The sequence below is a fragment of the Barbus barbus genome (genome assembly GCF_936440315.1).
Source record: "Barbus barbus genome assembly, chromosome: 3".
Taxonomy (NCBI): Eukaryota; Metazoa; Chordata; class Actinopteri; order Cypriniformes; family Cyprinidae; genus Barbus; species Barbus barbus.
Window position 1 is genome coordinate 12,345,775 of NC_136731.1, and position 14,602 is coordinate 12,360,376.

General features: G+C 39.1%; 1 protein-coding gene across 4 annotated transcripts in view; it reads right to left on the reverse strand.

The window, feature by feature from the left end:
* Positions 1–14,602, reverse strand: part of LOC306847021 (centrosomal protein of 112 kDa-like) — a gene marked incomplete at its 3' end in the record, with an annotated part of 163,796 nt that overhangs the window by 136,906 nt on the left and 12,288 nt on the right. For 2 of the 4 annotated variants that reach the window (XM_079380753.1, XM_079380754.1), the window contains exons 6-8: positions 13,495–13,572; positions 10,199–10,246; positions 6,908–6,982 (exon numbers count right to left, since the gene is read on the reverse strand). In XM_079380753.1, coding sequence (XP_079236879.1) covers positions 6,908–6,982; positions 10,199–10,246; positions 13,495–13,572 — 201 coding nt within the window. The remainder of the gene's footprint in view (positions 1–6,907; positions 6,983–10,198; positions 10,247–13,494; positions 13,573–14,602) is intronic. The other 2 variants (XM_079380755.1, XM_079380756.1) reach the window with 2 other exon arrangements.

A 14,602-nucleotide genomic window follows, 5' to 3' on the forward strand; every position in this document is an offset into this window, starting at 1 on the left:
CACGTTGCCGAGGTCTTGAAGCAACTGAAGAAGTTCCATCTGTTCCTCAAAGCCGAGAAATGCTCATTCCATCAGTTTTCAGTACACTTCCTCGGGTACATCATAGATAGTGGTGGCATCCGAATGGACGAGGGGAAGGTGGAGGCAATCTGAACTTGGCCGGCGCCCTCCACCATCAAGGAACTCCAAAGATTCCTGGGCTTCGCAAACTTTTATAGGAGATTCATTCAGGATTATAGTGCCATTTCCAGTCCCCTCACCAACCTCCTCAGAAATAGGCCCAAGTCTCTGTCCTGGACCCCAGCTGCCACGGAGGCCTTTGAGAAGTTGAAGGAAGCCTTTACTCACGCCCCTATCCTCATTCATCCTGATCCCCAGAAACCCTTCGTGGTAGAGGTTGACACTTCCACCTCAGGCGTGGGAGCTGTACTTTCTCAGCAGCAGGGGAGCCCGGCCAAACTCATTCCATGTGCCTTCTCCAAGAAATTCAGCCCGGCGGAAAGGAATTATGACATTGGTAACCGGGAACTCTTGGCCATCATCCTAGTAAACAATATGTTCCTAGACAGCAAAGCACTGCCATCATCCGCTCCGTTCACGATTCTCTGAGCACTGGCCACCCAGGGACCGACAGAAACCTCTCGCTGGTAAGGGATCGATACTGGTGGCCCAGTATGGCCAGGGATGTGAGAAGGTTCGTTCAGGGATGCGTGGAGTGTGCCATGTCCAAGAGCCCTCGCCATCTACCAGCAGGCAAACTCCTTCCACTGCCCGTGCCCAATCGTCGATGGTCACATCTGGGAGTAGACTTTGTTACCGACCTGCCGGCATCGGATGGAAACACTTGCATTTTGGTAATAGTGGACCGATTCTCCAAGTCTCGTCGACTTCTCCCCCTAAGAGGTCTACCCACCGCTATGGAAACAGCGGAACACCTCTTCAATCATGTCTTCGGATATTTTGGCATCCCCGAAGATATAGTGTCGGATCGTGGTCCACATTTTGTCTCCAGAGTCTGGAAGGGGTTCTTTAAGCTCCTAGATGTGACCGTGAGCCTCTCGTCAGGATACCATCCTCAGACGAACGGGCAGACGGAGAGGAAGATCGGTCGCTTCCTGCAAACCTTCTGCCATAGCCACCAGGACAGAACCAGTTCATTGGCTGGGCCGAGTACGCCCAGAACTCCCTACGTCAAGCTTCGACTGGACTCACTCCCTTCCAGAGCGTGCTCGGCTACCAGCCACCGTTATTCCCCTGGTCAGGGGAACTCTCGGAAGTACCTGCGGTGGATTACTGGTTCCGTGAGAGTGAGAGGGTCTGGGACGATGCTCATCACCAGCTCCAGCGTGCAGTACGCAGACACAGGATGACAGCCGACCTTCGCAGGTCAGAAGCCCCGCAATATCAACCAGGACAGAAGGTCTGGCTGTCGACTAGGGACATTAAGCTGCGTCTGCCCTGCAAGAAGTTGAGTCCCAGATAGTTGGTCCCTTCAACATTCTCAAGCAAATTAACCCGTTCACCTTTCAGTTACAGTTACCCCCACATTACAGAATTAATTCAACCTTTCACGTTTCACTCCTGAAGCCTTATCACTCTCCTGTTTCTCCCTCTACAGAGACTGGTCCGAGCGAGGAACCCCCTCTCCCGTTAATACTGGAGGACGGAGCCATATATAAGGTTAAGGAGATCTTGGACTTAGTGGACTGGGAAGACTATGGGCCAGAGGAGAGATCATGGGTCCCCAGAGATGACATCTTAGATCCCACATTACTGGAGGAATTCTATGCGACCCATCCCAACCGTCCAGTCCCCAGAGGAAGGCCACCACGACGTTGAGGTTTTCAGCCCCCAGGAGCGGGCCGTGGAGAGGGGGGTAATGTTACAGATTGACCAGGCTCTCACCTCCAGCGAGCACCTTCACCCGAGTACTAATGGGCACACCTGCACTTCATCATCACCTCATTAAACCCCACTATAAAACCACACACCTCACCACAGTCAGACATCCGGTCATGTTTATTCGAAGTGGACTCCTACATGTTATCTCAGCGACCTACCTGCTACTTACCATCCTGTGTACTGACCTCTTGTGTTTCCTCCAAGTGTTGTCCATCCGTGTCCTGGATTCCTGTTCGTCATTCCTGGAACCTTCCACAAAGCAAAGAGGTGTGTGGTCTCCCTGTCCATCCACGAGCTCCTGCCAAGGAACAACACGGTTCAGTAATCCACTCTATTCATCCGCCAACGTCTCTACATCTGATACTCACCGCTGCTATATCCTGCCATTGCTCATCTGTCGAAATAAACCTTACCTCTTTTATATCTCCTGTGTGTCCGAGTCCATCTTGTAACACCAAATCAGCTTTGTTACCAACCGTCTTCAAAATAGCTTCTATGTTCCACAAAAGAAAGTAAGTCATACAGGTTTAAAACTACATGAGGGTGAGTAAACGTTGACAGAATTTTAATTTTGGGGTGAACTATCCCTTTAATGTTTTTTTATTTTTTTTATTTTGTATTATTCTTTACCGAAATTATACTCTAAATATGAAACTAAAACTGCTAGCAGGCAAGTCTTTATGAGTCATTCATTCATTCGATTCGTTCAAAATGCGGGTTCATTTGCTCGGAGACGCACATCAATTCTGCTTTGATTTTATAGGTAATATTTGCGTTCACAAAGTTGAGCAAAAACAGACAATATTGTGCCTAAAATATAAGAGTGTTAGCTCCTTAGTTACTGAACTGGTGTTTAAAATCACATTTGCACTCATGCTATTTAGGACAAAAGCAACATATTGATATGATATTGCTCTTGCTGCTCATTTGACATTGCTTATCATAAGCTATAAATATGAGACAAAAACTCATACAGGGGCATTTTTTACCCCAATATCTTGAATTTAAGGACATAACTGCGTTCATGGAGTTGTTGCCCTGCATCATATTTGTCAACAGTCAAGTGTATGAAATTTAAGACGATGTACAGGTCTGGGGGCGTGTGCATTAAATGTTTTAAAATGTTTAAATCATGCTATTTTTTTCATAACTAATTAAGTTAAACTGACATAACTGACAGTTAATTAAGCTAAACTGACACATTAAACCAACAGCCTTATATCATGGCGACAGATTTCAGTTGATAATGAATTTGCTGTATTTTTATTGCGGTATGTAATGTAAACATGTAGTGCAGGACTGCTTAACATTATTGACACGCTACAGTGAGAAGGAAACATAATATATCATGACATTATATATTACTTGAACTATACCTTTAATGTCATCATGACATTAAAGGTATAGTTCACACAAAAATGAAAATCTTGAGTTGATGGAAGTCAATGGCTACTGTCAACTTTAGTTACCAACATTGTTTAAAATATCTTCTTTTGTGCTTGACAGAAGAAAGAAACTTGTACAGGTTTGGAACAATTTGAAGGAAAGGGTAATATAATTTTCCTTTTTGATTGAACTATCCCTTATAATATCATGAAAAAAACCCTGCACATAATGTAGAAGACACTTTAAGTGAATGTCTGCTTGCAGCAATCCTGAGAACGCAATGTTCACTTGCTTTATAACACATTTCTGTACACAACAACGCATGAAATGCATAGCCAGAAGTGTCTGCATTCAAATTTTCATGTTCTGAGATGCTCCATACGAGTACATATCTCACAATTTAGTCCGACAAAAAATGCTTTATGAATAAACACTCAAATTAAAGTCCAGACACATTTTATAGAAACCAAACAGAAGGTTGTCTCATGACAGCATTATCTGGAGGCTGGAATGATCTTGTAAGAGCAAAGCACACAGTTTGCTACCGTCACCTGCCCTACTTCCACTCAACCCTGAGAAACAAGCCCCCGCCTCTCGCTTTGCGTACGATTCTTCTTGTGCAATCTCAGAGACCACAGGAGACCTGTCAGAGGAGAAGATTGCACTGATTGAAGCCACGCAGTCAAACAGATCCCGGCAGCACAGATGCAAACGTGGGTGGCACTTTTTTCTTTTCTTGTCTTTTTTTTTTGAAGCTTCAATTGGTGCTTTTAGAAAAGTTTGTCAAACTACATCAGTGGCGTTCTGAAACTCTTGTCTGAAAAGGTGCGGCGGGTGAGCGCACACCTCCGGGTTTTCAGATTCCCTGGAATCAGTGAAGCGAATGACATTGGTGCTTTTACTCACGTTAAACTCACAGAGACGCGACACTTTTTGAAGAGCAGAAGGAGAGATGGAAGGGTAGGAGGAGGAGAGATGAAGATGGTGCGAAGGAGACGAGAGCAGCTGTTCTGTCTTTTATTTGCCCAGCGTTGGTTTCACACATTTCCTCAGGGAATATTTTCACAAAACGTCTGCTAAGTTTTAGCGCCACACTGCGGGTTGAATCTGTGATTCCAGCTATTTTGAGAGTCAAAATCTGGGTGACTGTTCAGTGTTTGGATAAACACCAAAAAGCTTCCCCAGCCACACCGATGACATCTCAATCAAATCACTGCCTTTGCTCTATGAAGGAAAAATAACAGAACTGAAATGTTGAAATACACTAACTGGGATAGTCAAATAAATAAAATAGACTGCATTACCTCATAAGGAAATATATTATCACCACCTTAAAGCTGCTGTTTTCTTTTTTCAATATTAAAACTCAAAAGTAAAACATTCAAAGTGTGATTTATTGGGTTAAAAAATACTGTGACTTGCTGTTAGGTAGCTGCAGATCAGTCAGAGTGCTTATGATAACCCCTGTCCACCATCAAAGTTGTCTACAAAGGGCGCCAGTGGAAGAAGGTCGTCTGGTTCAATGAGTCACGTTTTCTTTTACATCACATGGACGGCCAATTATCTGGGGAAGTGATGGCTCCAGGATGCAGTGTGGGATGACTACAAGCTGGCCGGTTCAAGGTGTTGCCCTGGCCTCCAAATTATCCAAATGACAATCCATTTGAGCATCAGTGGGACGTGCTGGACCAATAAGTTCGATCCATGGCAGCTTCACCCCACAAGGACGTGAAGGATCTGCTTTTGAAGGACACCTTCAGAGGTCTTGTAGAGTTCATACCTCAGTGGTTTGATGCTGTTTTGGCAACTTTGATACTGAATCTGTAATTATATTTCTCAGCAATGAGGCGGTAAAATCACTGTTTTTGAAGTAACTAAACTGACAGCTTCATTGTTTGTAGACAGAGATGCACAGATTCACACACAACTTTCACACCCTTCTTCTCGATAATTAATACAAATAAATGCTATAATTAATTTATTCCACTAAATGTGATCTTACTGCACTACTTCATCTCTGTGTCTGATTTTAAAGTGGGCAGAATGTTAAAGCTAATGAGTCATAACTGATGAAAATATTTTATACTTTTTTGAATATTTGAATCTATGTTTGAATTTACAAACTTGGATTTATATGCACCAATATACCATTACGTTGTATTAAACAGTAATATGCATCTACATACAGTATATTTCTATAAAAAGGCCACAAAGACTTGGAACACTTTTGTGTGATGTTGCAAACAAATCACTGAATCCGAGTATGAATTAACTAACTGAACAGAGTGATTCATCAAATGATTCATCTACACCCCTACATGCTAACTTTAATGCTGTTTAGATGCTATGTGTCCTAGCAAAACAAGAAAAAGTAATAAAACTAGTATGCTGACAAAGTTTTCAGGAGACACATGAAATAAAGACAGAACTCATGATTTCAGGTTACGAAGAAAGAGTAAACAATGATAGTGAGGCACAACGCCAAGAACACACAGCAAGAGAAGTGCCTGTGATGAATACTAGAACTCGTATGAGCTTTGTTTTTCTCTGCCCTCAGCTGCACAGTCATTTCAATCAGAGGCAACGAAGGGCAACGCATGCACCATTTCCCTTCATCAAAGCTAAGCAGCTCCTGAGGAACGTTTGACTCACCCTTCACCCCATTACCTGGGAACGTTTCTTCAGCCTTGATGTTAACTCAAGCAAACCTCTTGGCCTGCCTTTGCTGCCACCTGTTATTAATTATCATGCTCCACGGCCGAACGCAGATGCTATTTACTCTGCTTACAGTAAAACAATGTTTCAGCTAATCTCAGAATCTCTTTGCTTAAAAGTGTGTGGAGTTAATGTGGCGGCTTCATCTTTCAAACGGCAGCCCTGGAGACATAAGGACTGTTTCAAAAGACAATTCAGCTGTTTGCAAAATGGCCGTATTCTAGTGAAGACGAGGGCTGATGATGCTGTGTGACTGAAGTTGACCTAATTGAGCACTGCTCTTCCCAGAGGAAGTGTGATTACAGCAGGTCATGCTCAGTATATTCAACATTACCAGTCAAATGACATCAAAGAGAAGCTTGTTCTACGGGATTTTCAGCTTAAACCGACATACAGGGGGAAACTGTCATCACAAACTGGGTTTGTAAAGCTCTTAGGAGAAGTCGGCGTCCCTAAACAAGCGAAACTCAGAGAGCTTTGCTTTGGTTAGGTGTGTGAAGCTGTCATCCAGCATTGCTTTCTTGAGTTTATTAAAAGCAACCAGCCATCACACAGCATTTACTTAAGAAGTGGAAAAGCATGCTGGATGACAAATCTCAACAAGACAGCAGCACTGAAGAAAACCATCACTGGTTAAACGGTTAATTCAACCAAAAGTGAAACTTGTGTCATCATTTAATCATATCGTTCCAAAACCCGTAGGGGACGTCTATCTTTTGTGAAGAAATAAAGATGTTTAGTAGAATCTTTGTTCTGTTCTTTCGCATTGTAAAGTGTCCAAGTCATTATTCACTGCAAATTTCAATTGTAATTTTGGAGTCAGCTATTCCTTTAAAGGGACTGGGCCATTTTGAAAGCAATTATAGCACATTTCAAGCACTTTGGGAGAACATAATGTTCCTACCTCCTTATCAGCTTTCACTGGGGCGGCCTCATCATAAAGGGTGCTGTTTTTTCCAAGACTTGATTTGTTGTAAATCTATTAATACAAAAGAGAAAGATAAAATGTGCATTCTGCTGATACTACACTAATAAAAGCATGTTACAATAACATGGTAGCACTAAATATCTGAATGCAGAACTCAAGAAATAATACTACAATACTAATAATTACTATTAATGTTTGAACAACATGCATCAAAAACAAATGACGGTGTCTTGCTGTATGTGTTAAATGGGTCATTGGATGCCCATTTTCCACAAGTTGATATGATTCTTTAGGGTCTTAATGAAAAGTCTATAACATACTTTGGTTAAAATTTCACAATGGTAGTGTAAAAAAAAAACCTTCTTTACCCTGTCAAAATCAGCTTTGTTGTCAGCACTCTGATCTAGTCCAAGTTGTTTAAATGCTAGTGAGCTCTGCAGGCCCTGCCCCTCTCTTCCGTGGAGTGACGAGCAGACCATAGATATGTGTAGATAAGATTACCTACACAGTCAATGCTCTCAAAGATTTGCAGACCATTCCAAAAATGGTGGATGGCTTATGTATCGCTGCCCATAGAAGCAGTCGATAATGAGGCATCTAGGTATATATATATCTATGGAGAATACTAAACTTCAGCCGCGAAACTGGCTAACTAGCATAAAAACCCTTAAACTCACTTCTTTTGTAGATAAAGCTGGATCACGAATGATTCGGGCGAACATAGATTAATTTATGTAGATCGGGGATCGGCACAGTCACTTCAAAGCGAAAGTAACATTAATCCTCTGCCTCTTCAGCAGCTCAAATGTCGGGAGTAAATGATGACAGCTATATTCATTATTACATCCAACAACTAAACACCTCAATCGCTCAATCGAACACATCTTGTCTTCCCCTGCATCGGAGTCGGTCGTACTGTTTACAGCTCAGGGTGGGTCTAAGGTAAGATGGTCTTGTTAATTAACTATTGTGGGAGTGGACTGTACAGAACTACGTCATTCTGACAGGAACCTCAGAACAGCCTGATTTGAGAAAGGGGATTTTAAAATAGGGATTTAAAAAAAAAAAACACTGGGTGGATTTTTATCATTATAGGATGGATGTGTACACACACTTTCAACACACATTTATGTTCAAACAACTTATGTTCAACATCCGATGACCCCTTTAAGTTGGCCATTGTACTTGCAGTTTTTTTTTGTTCTGTTTCTATTTATTTGTTTCTTTGTCCTTTATTTTCCATCTTGTTTTCATTGAAATTTGGTCACACTTTAGTTGGGGGACCAATTGTCACTATTAACTAACTATTAACTATACAACTTTTGCCTCAAACTGTTAATTTGCTGCTTATTAATAGTTAAGGTTGTTAAGTTCAGGCATGTGGTAGGATTAAGGTATCTAAAATATGGTCATGCACAGTTTTGGGTAAGTTACTCAAAAAAAGTAAATGACTACAAATTACTAATTACTTCAAAATTTGATTACATTACTGATTACTGCATTTAAAAAGTAATCAGATTACTAATTACTTTACTTTCAAGTTTGCTTTACTTTTCAAGTTATCAAACCTAAAAAATACAAAGTGAGGCTCAGTTTTATCAGTAATTTAATATTGACTGAAAAATTACATTGCCTAAGTATCAAAATAGCAACTTGTACGATTACTTGCATTTATTCCTGATCACAGCGAAAAGAACTTAAAATGTTTCGTAATTTTTGATCGTACAGATAAGAGTAGTACATCATTTGAAACTGTAAAAGGTCTTTTATTTGTATACACTCGCAAGACCAACAAAATATTGTGCTTTTGTAAAATTAAGAAAACAAACAGGGTGCACTTTCTCAGTCTCTGCGAAATGCATCCTTAAAATGGATGAAAACTCAGAATACTTGACACACAGACATGAGAAATATATCTAAAAAAGCTTGAAGTGTCTGATTTTAGATAATGCATGTCAGAAGTATTCTCTAATAAAGTAATTCGTTTGAAATACATGTGAGGTACAATCTCTCCCCTATGAGTTTTTGGAACAAGATGCACTGTGAGGAATAATCCTTGTATTTACCTCAGAAGAAGAATATGATATTAATGTTATTGTGACATAGACTTGTACACATTTACTAATTGAACTTTTCCCAAACTATAATGCCAGACTAAAATGTGAAATCGAGTGCAACATTTTGAAATATGATATAACCTTTCATTGCATCTAAATGTTGTAAGACTCGTCTGCATTTTATCTAGCATTCTCGGTGATTTATTAAAGGGCATACTGACGAGCAAAACATGATTTTTAATTCATTTTTTTTAAACATTTGTAACTTAAGTAACAAAATTTAATTGGCATTAGGAACTGTAATCAAATTACGTAAATTAAAAGTGTAATGGATTACATTACTGCATTACCAGGAAAAGTAATTAGTAGTAATTACTGTGTAACGCGTCATACCCAACTCTGGTTATGCTGAATAAAGGCCCATTCACATGATAACTATAAATATAATAAAGATAACTGGTTACACTTTATTTTAAGGTGTCCTTATTACAGTGTAATTATATATTGAAGTACTGAGCAATATTAATTAACTACATGTACTTACTATATGTGTCACGGTGCACACAGCAGGGAGGATCAAGGACATGCAGACGAGGACGTAAACGTAACCCCTTAACTGTCACTCACAGTTTTGAACAGAGATTATAGAGCACTATTCAAACTTAAATGTTTATAATTCATGAACGAAAACATTTTGTAACATGATTTTTATGTACCATTTCCATGGTAATGCAATGTCTGATTTTAAAATGGGTTTCAAAGGATGAATTTTGAGATTTTAAGTTTTCAACTATATCATTTCTTATGATTTCTAAAGCATGATAGGGAAAAAGGCAACTAGGAAAACTGTCAGAACTCCTGTTATGATGTAGATTTTATAGATATTTTAAAGATATTGTTTCTTTTTGCCTTTATTGTTATAGCTGTGGTGTGGACTCTGCTATTCTTTAATATTGAAAATTATTTTAAAAACTGCATCTTTATATTTACCTTTATAGTTATCATCCTTGGTGTGAACAAGCCTTAATACATATATTTTTGCTTTATAAGTACTAATAAACAGCCAATATGCTAAAAATATGCATGCTAATCAGAAACTAGTTAATAGTGAGAACTGATCCCTAAAGTGTTACCTGGAATTGTCATTTAACTGTATGTGCAGTTGTGGCGATCAATCATGTTTCTGCCACTAGGAGACGTCAACACTTACCGGAGACAGTGGGATAGGGTTCTCACGCAGATATCTGGGGTTTTCTATCTGCAAAAATCAGATAATACAACACAACCTTACTCTCCTCCTCTTCTGGTAAGTCCCAAACACCTCCCGTACACCTCTGACCTCCTTTTATTTGTCATAAACAATGTGGAATGACTTCAAAGAGTGCCACTTAAATACAGTCTCTTCCCTACACTGGTTGTGTTTACAGAGATCAGACCTCAACCCACTGAGGCATTGTGTGCAGCAAGGCCATTTCCGTTTCTTTAAAAAAAAAAAAATTCCCTCCAGTGGGTTTGCTTTTGTCAACATAACCCATAATCTGTAAACAATGGGAATTTTTCCAGGACACACTATCTGTTCTCTCTGATGAGACTGTAGAAGACACATCTCAACACATAATGAGATGGACCATGACTGGAATATTATTCATAATAAAGCTAATATTTTCACTTTTGCGGCACAGAAAAATAAATAAATAAGTTTATATAAAGGCTCAAAGTCAAAGAGGCAAAAATGGCTAAAGTTTGGTTGATTGAATATTTAAAATGTTCCTTTTTTCATCTTTTTGTTTTGAGCAATTATTGGTACAGCAAAACCACCATTTATTTATTTATTTGGTTGCTTGCTTGTTTTTAATCATTATTTTTATGTTACTTGGTGGCCAGCCAACTTTGTCAAAACGCACAACTTTTTTTTTTTTTAAGTAATAGTGTGCACGCAAGAACATTTCATGTTTGAGACAATGAGATTAAACTGGTTACACAACTAGGGCCAACAAACTAATTTTCACACTGTTTCTAAAGAGTTTTGTAGAGTGTCAAAAATCCACACATGGTGTGAAAAAGCCAACTGTAAGTCAACAGAGTCAAGTTAAGTAAGCCATTATGAAGAGCATATACTGTTTGACGGTGTATTCTGGCTCAAGCGAAGGCATCACTCTGGGAAGTGTCTGGGAAAATATTTTCAGACAGTCTATTATCGCAATTCCATTTTGGTCACATTAGCAGCACAGAATTTACAAATTTACAAGTCACAATGACCCAGTCGAAAATTTTTCAATGCACATTTTGTAAGTGCACACTACTCAAACACAGCGTGAGTGTAATGTGACTCTAAACTCTAAATGAATCACCAGGCCACAGCACCGGACGGCAGCAGTGTGTTATCACAGCGGTTTCCAGGCAGAACGAAGCGGTGCTGCGCTTCACGTCCACACATGATGCAGCTGTTTGATTAGTCCAGCATCAGTGCTCACAGAACAGGGGCCCGGAGCCTCTGAAAACCTGCCCGTAAATGCACATACTTATCTCAACACTCCACTCTCTGATAAGAGCAAAGTTAAAACTCATGTTTTTCTGCATAAACTTTGTGATGAAACAAGCAGCCGGACGGTTTCGCAATCTGTGGGGAAGTCAGAAGTGGCTACTGAGAAAATCTGGAGCCCAACACAGTCCTATAAAGCTTCAAACGCTTTGATCCCAAGAACTTTGCATGCCAACGTGTTGAGCAATCATTGCAGCACATTTTTCCTCCCACATGGTGTAGTCATCCACTACAAACAATGCAATTCTTTTTTTTAACATTTATTTTAAGGATTAACCAAGAACCAAACCCAAGACACTGAGAGGGCAATTCTGCTAAGAATGAGCTGTGGCCACTGATAGGTTTTTTTTTTTAACTGATGTTTTTATTGGGGTTTTTCGGTCACACTTTATGTTAACTACAACTTTTTCCTCAAACTCCTAACTTGCTGCTTATTGATATTTAGTAAGGTAGTTGTTAAGTTTAGGTATTAGGTAGGATTAGGTCATGTAGAATATGTGCTTTATAAGTGATAATAAACAGCCAATATGTTAACAATAGGCATGCTAATAAGCAACTTGTTAATAGTGAGAACTGATCTATCAGTAAGCCCCTCCCCTCGAATGCAGATGAGTCAATGGCAGTATCAATTGCGCAGGGAACGGAACTCGGACATGTTTAGGTTTCAGCGCCACAGAGAAACTGTTCTCATGTCATGTACAGTGTAGGGCAAAAATACATAAATGAAGGTTTACATTTCAGTGCCTCTCCATATTAAACTGGTTAAATGTACATTAATTAATCGTACCACGCGATACATGAACAGTGTTGATCCTTCATGTTGTCATCCGTGATCGTGATGACAGTAACATGAGGCTTTTCCCGCTTGCTTTGTTATCTGTAAACCCTCGCTTCCAAATTAATCGAGATACTCTTATTTAATTCCCACTTGAATGGTGGTCCTTCTGTGTCCAAAACTGTTCAAGAACATCTTGTGTTCATCAGGTTCACACTGATAGCTGTCACTGTAAGAAAGTGAGCAGCTCCGTTTGTTTTTATGAGGGAGCTACAGTAAATGCGGTGGGGGTGTTCAATTGGTCCCTATACTAAAGTGTTACATTTTTTCCATAATTTTGTTTTTCATAATCTAAAACATACTACAACTCATAGTCCAATGCGACGTGTATATATGAAAATTAACATCAAGCAGGCAAAACGTGTGCAAACCGTATACATTTGGATTTGTGCTGAATAAGAGCCCAAATTTATTTGTATAGAGAATGGTAGTTTTAATAATGATTTAAATAAATGTGTTCAGGCTTGAAGTTTATAATAAGTGTTATTTGAATTGAATAATTAATTTGCTTTACATTTTTATTCAGTTCTGAATACTGTTAAATTTAAAGGATTTGTTGTGGAGTGAGGGAAACTAAATTACTGTACACGTCTATAATGTTTATAAATGACGTTTTATTTACCATATTTTACATTATTTCTGAAAGTATGTGACTTATCAATGTGACTTATCTCTCAACAATCCAATTTTGACCTGGTGCAACTTATTTTCTGGAAAATGCTGTATCTGGCATACTTTACTGAGACTGTAAGTGAAAAAGTACAATACAAATAGCACTGACTTCTGTGAAAATTCCATGCATGCACTGAAAAGAATGATAGCTTACTTAATTTAAATGCACATGGCACCTCACTGTACTGGATAGCACCTAGTTAAACTGACTAATATTGTTAGATGTGAATAATGATTGAATACGGCACACTAAAGTGGAACAACTGTTCACTGTTTCATAAACAGGAACAACATTCATCATATTGTGTTCTCATTATTAAAATGATCATTCAAGGTCTCCATGAAATGTGAACAGCCATAGCAACAAACAGTCAGATATGAAAATGCATGTTGAAGTGAAACTGAATTTTTAACGAATGGGAGGAAAATACATAAAAACAAAAACATCCAACTTTACCCCCAGGTTCCAGCTGTTGAAGCGAGCCTCAAAGTCACTATCATCAGAGGAGATGGGCGGCCTCCTGTGTGCCTCCGCCTGGAGGAGAAACAGACAGTGAGGAACAAAGAAACGACAAACCATGTCCAGAGATGGAGAGCGCTCTGGGGAATTCTGAGTTATCCACCAATGTGTTGAACTAAAGAGACTGTAAAACCTGCTAGACATGAGCAGAGATTAAGAAACCTCAATCTACAAATGCTTAACTTATGATAATTACATTATAATGTAAAATTCTACAATATAGGATATTGTGACTTTTGGAACAACGCTGACACCTCTTTTTATCATCTGGCTGCACAGCAAAGAACAGATTTTGACCATAAACATCAAATCATAAGATACTGATATCGAACATTTGTCATCAGCTATGAAAGACACTGTATAAATCACCAGAAAGACTTGTTCTAAAATATTGTTCTAAAAACTAAAGATTTATTTTTATATTTTGATGTTATGTTTATTTTTACAAATTATACATTTTTGATATTTTTACAAATTTAATATATATTTTTTTAGATTTTTAATATAGAAGAGAGAGAAAGAGAGAGAGAGAGAGAGAGAGAGATTGATCAAGTAACAGAGAGGGCTGGAGATACGGACATACTCCCCTCATGGCACACCAGATGTTTGACTTTTCCACATTATTTCTGCTTTCTCCTTCACATGCAGTAAATTCCTGCAGAGCGTCACATGACGTACCACTCCTCTTTGTTTTCAGGCACTAGTCTTTTGTCAAGAGAATCCAGCTCTTTAAGAGCTCTATATAATTTGAATGTTTCCAGGGAACTGTTGATTCAAGTTCGCTTTTGCCTCATCAGGAAAGAGAAGCAAGGAAATATCCAATAAAGCTCAATTCTAATGAAGTACATGGATACTGTTGACACTTAATAGGAATGTGGGAAGGAGATGTGGGAAGTTCACACAGAGCAAACAACTCACATTAAAGGAAGGTGTCTGAACCCATACCAGATAAAAACTGGGACACATGGGAACATTCCTGGTTATAACCCAAAGCTATAAGAACATGTGCAGACATTGTGTTAAGGTTTCAATGTTTTATTAAAGA